The 8038-nt window shown below is 27.3% G+C and overlaps 1 protein-coding gene across 2 annotated transcripts; it reads left to right on the top strand.

Moving 5' to 3' along the window:
- The first annotated feature begins 2834 nt into the window (after positions 1–2834).
- LOC121212758 (uncharacterized) lies at positions 2835–4909 on the top strand. Of its 2 annotated transcripts, XM_041086188.1 has the most exons (3): positions 2835–3182; positions 3709–3804; positions 4512–4909. In XM_041086188.1, the coding sequence occupies exons 1-3, from the start codon at positions 3053–3055 to the stop codon at positions 4529–4531; spliced, it is 246 nt and encodes an 81-aa protein (XP_040942122.1). In that variant the 5' UTR covers positions 2835–3052; the 3' UTR covers positions 4532–4909. The 2 variants fall into 2 exon arrangements, with proteins under 2 accessions (XP_040942122.1, XP_040942119.1); XM_041086185.1 differs by lacking the exon at positions 4512–4909 and having other exon boundaries at positions 3709–3994.
- The last annotated feature ends 3129 nt before the right edge of the window (positions 4910–8038 follow it).

Genomic DNA, 8038 nt, shown 5'->3' on the forward strand with positions numbered 1-8038 from the left:
AAGTTGATTAAAAAACAAGAAAAACTTTTACAACATAAGAAAGGGATGAATTATTGTCACAATTTCCAACAAACCTAATTTGCTTAAACTTCTCCATCTGACATGATTAAATAAAACAGACAAAACCTTTTTGTTTTTTGGTGATTAAATTATGGTTGAGACACCCAAATCCCTGCCTGCGAACAAAACAATGTCAAAACTGTGATTTTCAGCTAAACAAACCAAAATCATGTTTGCTTACACTTCTCACTTCCTAACAGTAGCGCGTTAAAATGGGGTTTGGGACTGCAAAACGACACATCAACCATACCAAAGAAAACTATGCATCAACGGCAATGCCATACCAAAATCTTTCATCTTTCTTTTACCACCTAAATCTATGAGGAGAGAATACAAATTTTAAGAATTTTCTTTCAAGTTCTGTTAAAGTGTGTATTTGCTCAATACATAATATTATTAACTACTTATATTTTCAACATAATATTAATTGTTGATGTCTTGTAGCGGCTAATGTTAATTAGTGTCATATATGCATAAAAATAGTTGTAATATGCATATCACTTCTTCTTGAATTAAGTAAATAAATATATAAAAAAAATTAATCTTAAAATAATCCTTGGGCCTTGTCAAATGCCTCCTGTTTTAAGGAAGTAATATGAGTTTTTATAATAAACCAAAAACCTATCTTAAATTTGGCTCCTGTTTTTAAGGAAGTAATAATGGGTTTTTAAGACACTTGATTTCTTACTTTTTTTCTTCTTTTAAATCAAATATTGAATGAAATGTTTTGAATTTTTATTTTTTAAATTATTTATTGGTGTGATTTATAAGATAAATAGTTTCATTTAAACATGAAATATATGTGGGTTATGTCAATATTATAAAATTTTAATGTTTTAATAAACACTAATTTTTTACCTAATAATTAAATTGTATTAAATTAGTTTGGATAATTTTTTTAAAATCACACAAATAATATTGTTACAAATGTAAAAAATAATTATCAATAAAATTTTTTTTTAAAATTACTTGAAATTAGAATCGATTAAATTTATAATATTTGATAATAAAATATATTTAAAGCAATAAGTAATACTAATCAAAGAAATGGAAGTTTAATTTTTTTAAGAAAAATTAAAATTTAGAAATATAAATTGAAAAAAAAATCACAAATTTAAAATGTTAGCATATAGTTTAAAATACATTTCTTTCTGTAAAAACATGAATTGAAAAAAAATAAATTTAAAAATGATATAAATAAAAATCTCAAATACGAGCATATTGTCTAAATTTATTTCAAAAATAAAATTATATTATTTTTCAAAAAAGTATAAATATCTATAAATCAATTTCATTTAATCATATTTGGAATTTAATAATTTCATTTATATAATTTTATAGATTCCTTTATTATAATTATATTTAGAACTTAACCTTATATTAATTTGATTTAATTTAGTAACATACTAAATTTAATAAATAAAATAAGTTTCAATTAATTTAAGATGAAAAACATATGTTATTTATTAATTAACCTTTTAGAACCTTTATGAGGCAAAATATTATTTTTAAAGTGTTAGTTAAATTGAAATGAAAATATTGAATAACAAGGAAGAGATCATTTTCAAAATTTATAATTAATGTGAAAGTAAAGATAATTATTTGGTAAATTTCATATATTTAAATAAATATAAAATAAGAAGAACCGAGGTTATAATTTAAACCGGTAAAAGGACTTATGGAAATAAGAGGAAAATAGGAGAGGACTTCAATTCTAATTTCTCCATAATTCCAACTATAAGTTTTCACTCATTTTCACCGCTACTATAATATCCATTAATTTATAAATTTATTTTTTTTAATATTATGTAACAATTCGTATTAATTTTAAAATTTTATATTAAAATAAGTATACAACAATAAAAAAAAGCATAAAAATTATATTAAATAGTTAGCAAAATTAAGAAAGATTAAAGTGGAAAGAAATTATTACTAAAACCATCAAGTTATTTTGATTGAATCATGTTAACTATAAATAGATTAAGGGCTGAATCATAAGAATAATTACTTAAATTAATTTAGGGATGCAACTGCATACCATTTAGAAAAATATAGGGACTTAAGACAGAATTAACCAGAAACAATTTCTTACATAGCATTTAGAAGGAATTAAATAATAATGAAAAATATATATACGTTGTTGAATAAAAAAGGAAAATGTTAAAATAATAAAGAATAAGAGACCAAAAAGGAAATTTAAATAGTGAGCTGGTGGGCTTGACAAAGACATTGAATCTGAAGATATAGATTAGAGGTTTAATTACGACATTAATGCATGCATATCCAAGTAAGGTAGACTCCTTATCTTCTTCATTAGTCAATCAAATCTGTTTAAAACATGCAATGATAAGGTTTAAGAGTCAACCAATTATTGTTCTCCTTTAACACAGCATGTTTGGTTGGGTGTATTGGCTATGCCAATACACCCCTAATCGGTGGGCCCCACTTATTACGCCTTTAATCCGTTGTTTGATTCAATGTATTACTATTACGGGGCTAAACCATTACTGACCTAATCGGTGAAATTCACCGATTTCTAATCCGTCCCTTTTGCTCAGTTTAGGTACTGCTTCACTTTACCCTCCCTGTTTTACCCTCTGCCTCTTCTATTCCCCTTTGCCTCTTCTGTTTCGCCCGATTTGCTCCCTCCGTTTCTTTTCTTTTCTTTTCTTTGCTTTGCTTTCTCCTTTGCTTTCTTCCTTTGCTTTGCTTTCTCCAGTCGACATCTTCCTTTGCTTTCTCCAGTTTTCTCCTACCCAGTACCTTCTTCAAGGTTCCAAGTTCTTTTTGTTTCTCCTTTAATTTCTGTTGTATTGAATTCCATGGATGTTATTTTAATTTGGATTTAATTATGCCTATTGAGGTTGTTTTTGCTCTTGAGAATCATAAAAAATAATTGGGTCATTTTTATTTCAGTTTCTTTTGTGTTTTTTTATTTCAGAATCATAAAAAATATTGAGGGTAGAAAACCGCCGTACTGCAAAAGCAGAAGATGTATCTACGTAAAGCTGCCGTTAGTTTGCTAAGGAGAGTTCGCCTCCCTTCCCACTCCATCTTCACTTCTGTTTCTCCTCCAACAACTTCAATGGCTATCGCCACTCCGTTACCGTTCTCTCTTTCCAGTATGTTTCTCAATTTTTAAATTTTTGTGATCATTTTTGTTAATTTCGCTATTTTTCCTGAATCCAATTTCGATTCAGTGACGCTACATTGAATCTGATCAAGCCCGTATTATCCTTTTAAATTTGAGAGAGTTCCAATTCTTAGATTAGAATGCTAATTATTTGGATTATTCCCCAAATTGTTCATCATTTTTTTGTTTATTATGTACCAGTGTTTGTTACTTCTGCTATTTACTTGCTTTAGGAACCAAAAAGAAAAAAAAAGTGAATTTGGGTACAAAAGCAAACAAATTTAGAAAATGTAAAACTTTTTGGCAACAAAATTCTTGAGTTTACTTTTGATAGTAGAAATAGTGTTGCCTTTTAGCCATGTTCATGTTTGTTGACTTCCCTCGGAAAAAACGAAGAGGAAAGAGTGAACCGAGTAGCATAAGTTACAAGTTAACTCTGTCTGTAATGGTCTTTCATGTTTAGCTGTTATATTATCTAGTTCTTCCTGATATAATCGATTTTGATATTATTGCAGGAAAAATCCAATTCCCCAATCAATTTGGTAATGGAAGTTCATGGAGTACGACTTATGTTGATCCTCCTATATGGACTATACTATCTATTCAAGCTGGTATAACTTCTCACTTTCTCTCTCATCAAATTTTCTTTCTTACCTACTATACTAGTCTTTATCTCTGCACTGTATCTTTTTTCTTTTGTCATTTCTACTGAAGCTCTTGTACTCCTCCTCAATCACACCCTCAAACATTTAAAAAGGACTCAGTTTTTCTTCTTTCTTTTTTTCAATGGGGTTCTCGGTTGATAAGTTACAATATTGCTGCCTTCTATTGACTTGTTGCATTAGATCATATAGGGAGTATTTCTATGTTCTGTAAATCCTCTTATTCCCTTTTGGATATCTGGGCATCATTTTAATATGATTCCTGAAAATTCAAGCACTTTCTTAATGATTTTTTGGGTTAGAAATAGAACTGCAAAAAAGTTTAATATTTTCTCCCTTTCTTATCGAAGTGTTTTGATTTTTTTGGTCTTTCACAATTCAAAATGTTGCTGAATTTCTTTGTAGCATATGTAGAATTTTTTGGTGTTTCAATCTAGAATTTCTTAACCTATATTGTTGTCTGCCCTCCTCTTTCTCATATGTCTAATATATTTGAGAAAAATGGTTTTTACTATTTTCTACTGAAGAGTATTTGTTTCGAATTATGCACTGGATAGATATGCAAACAAAGAATATTGGCATCTTGATATCACGTTTTAACCTTCTTGTTCTTTGAGTTGATCAAAGATTTGTCTAATGTATTAAGTTTTTTTCAGGAAATTGTAGTTTGCATTGATTTTTGCTGGAGATGGTTTCCATATCTGATTCTGGTTTGGTTATGGCTACCAAATTTGGTGCTCATACTATTGATCATAAGTTTGATCTGATGTATGCAAAGTGTGCATTTGTGCATTGGTATGTCGGTGAGGGTATGGAGGAAGGTGAGTTTTCTGAAGCTAGAGAAGACTTGGATGCTCTTGAGAAAGATTATGAAGAAGTGGGCTTGGAATCTAGTGAAGGAGATGAAGATGAAGGGGATGAGTACTAGGCTAGAATATAGAGTAAAATCTGCCAATGGACTTATTGGTCAGCTAATAAAAATGGGTTATTTTGTTTGTCTTCTCTATTGTATCAAACTTCAAAACATGTTTTAATGGATCTTTGCTTAATTTCATATGCTCTAACTTGCAGTAATTTCATATGCTTCAAAAAGTATGCGTGCTTCAAAAATGGGTTCTTTTGTTTGTATTCTCTATTGTAGTATCAAACTTCAAAACATGTTTTAATGGATCTTTGCTTAATTGTTTTATTAAATTATATAAGAATATTAATTATTAATAATTTTATTAAATTATATATTTTAATTATAATATATTTAATAATAATTATGTTAATTTATATTTTATAGTATCATATATTATGATTTGAGTAAATTCATATAAGAATATTAATTTTAAGAATTTTATTAAATTATATATTTTAATTATAATATATTTAATAATAATTATGTTAATTTATATTTTATAGTATCATATATTATGATTTGAGTAAATTCATATAAGAATATTAATTATTAAGAATTTTATTAAATTATATATTTTAATTATAATATATTTAATAATAATTATGTTTAAATATGATTAAATTATTTATTATTGATATTAATAATCTTATTAAAATTTAAATAACAATAACAATAATCATTTACCAAAACAAATTTATGCTAAGGGTATTCTAGTCATTTTAGTTTTTTCCATTATGCTATTACACCTCTATTCCATTCAACCAAACACAAGATTACTATTACGCCTCTATTCCATTACATTCAACCAAACAGTTGATTTGCTATTATACCTCTATTCCATTACACCTCTAATCCAATACAGCGAACCAAACGTGCTCTTAGTTTTTTTTTTTTTACTTATAAAAAACTTAATTTGGATTTAAAAGGTATATGTGAATTGAGGTTAGTAAATTTTGATTTAATTCAAAAAATTGAATAAAATTAAATTTTGAGTCAATCAAATTGAATTATGCGATTTTTTCGACTCAATTCAAATAAATAATTCAAGTTCAGGTCGAGTTGAATATTATAATTCGAATAACAGATTTGTGTAAATATCTCTTTGATTTTTGTCAATTTTGAATATGAGCAAATTGATTTCTCTAATAAAATTACAAAATAATTCAAAATAATTTTAAAAAATTTAAATATTTATAAAAAATCTAAAATTTATATATTTTTAAAAAATATAACGTTTGTAAAGAATATATAAAGAAATTTAAAATTTTTCTAAAGTAATAGTTTTGGAATTAATGATTCAAGCCTATCATACTAAAATATCTACTTCTTCTTTTCTTATTTTGCTATGAATAAGTTTTCAAATATATAATTTTAAATTTATGTGTTCTAACATGAAGTTAATTATACTATAACATGATATTAATTTGAAATGTTTAATTTTTAATTTAATTCCAACAATTTCATTTGATCCAATTTGACTTGACTTGAATTTCATTTCACTCAACTTGATTTGAAAAGACTTCAAATCAAATTAGAATGATAAAATATGACTTATTAACTCGAAATTTTTTCATTCGGTTCAGTCGAATGCCCACTCAAACTAGAAGAATACTCAAATTCCAAAGATTAAGTAGAGAGATAGAAAATAAATTACACGTACAAACATCACAAGACGACATATACCTAAACTAAACTGGAGAGAAAACAAGAAACTACAGAATCCTTGGACGCAACCTCCATAGATAAAGACACCATACCACAAAGGCCCTACTTACATAACGATTCATTTCATGTCCATTACTCTTACTATCATAATAACTATAAATCCTTTACTCAAACATCAAAAAGCGTCTTCCAAGTATAAATAAATTCCAATGTTACAGTGTTGAGAGTCTATGTAAGATTTTGGCACTTAATTTGTGTCTTCATTTGTATTTTAAAAAGTATTATAATTTATAATTATGTTACTCAAATTAAATTTAAGAATTTTTCCGAAATAAAAAAAAAACCATAAACAAGTTTAGGAAAGTGTCATGTGTCCTTTATTTATTAATTTTTACTTTTTAATGTAATTTAAAGATACTTGACAGCTTTTTAATATCACTTGTAGAGTTTTTTAACATTTTCTTTTTCAAGTTACAAGTATCTTTACAAATAAAACATATCCAAATAACCATAACTAAGAGCTAACCATTATAATATACAATTGAATTGAAAATTGAAATACATCCACACGTAGGTAAGAACAAATCTGGACAGGATCTCATCCATGGTTTAAATGGGATGAGACTCAAACTTAAGATCTCAAAGTTCCTAGTGTCGCAACCTTGTTGTTAGTGTTGATTTGCTTATCAATTATATGTTAAGTTGTAACTAAAGTAACAACAGAAAGAGAGAAGTAACAATAATGCATAAGAGAATGGGTTATGGACTTCGTAACCCTTTCCTATATCCAAGTTATTATTTAAGTCCACTCAACAGCCTTATCCAAGCTTTAAAATAAGCATGTTTAGAGCCATCAAGTATAGGGGTCTTAACTCGAGATACATTCCATCTCTAAACAAATCAACAATAGGATCCTCACCTAATCCATTAGGTGTCTAGCTTTGATATTGTCTATTACTGTTGAGTTACTTGCCAGTCGTATGTTAAGTTGAAACTAAAGTAACAATTGAAGAAGAAAAGTAACAACAATGCAAACAAGAATCAGTTATGCATTTTAGAATTTTTCATACGTGTGTGGGCCTTATCTAGGGAGTAATCCATTATGAATCAACAATACAAGTTATGATCTAAGTTCAAGTTACTTATCAAGTTGCAACCTCACACCTATACATTCAATTAAGATCACTCTCCAACTAAGATTTTTTCCCTTGAAAATGGAAATAATTTGTTGCATAACAGTGGTTTCTCTAATGGACAAGTAAGTGGTGTTTCTAAATCGTACATAATTCTAATGACAAAGTCTTCAATATACAGGCTTTAGTAGACTCGTACTATTCCAGCTAATGCGATCAAAATATGCTTCTGTGATTGTGTCTAATATCCCGTTACAAAATGAAATTCTGCACCTGGTAGTATTAACACTCACCATTAAGCCAACCTTCATTGGCTTAATTTAATTTTTTCCTAAAAAAGCATATATTAAAAAGTAATATGCTCCCATACCCTATTTACATACGTGTTGTTTGGCTAATCTATGATGTCCAAAGTCTTATCTGTTATTTAAGGAAGGAAATTAGACGTAGCTTAATAATAATTGCAGAGGCGTTATAGCCA

The sequence above is a fragment of the Gossypium hirsutum genome, chromosome A02, assembly GCF_007990345.1.
Source record: "Gossypium hirsutum isolate 1008001.06 chromosome A02, Gossypium_hirsutum_v2.1, whole genome shotgun sequence".
Classification (NCBI taxonomy): Eukaryota; Viridiplantae; Streptophyta; class Magnoliopsida; order Malvales; family Malvaceae; genus Gossypium; species Gossypium hirsutum.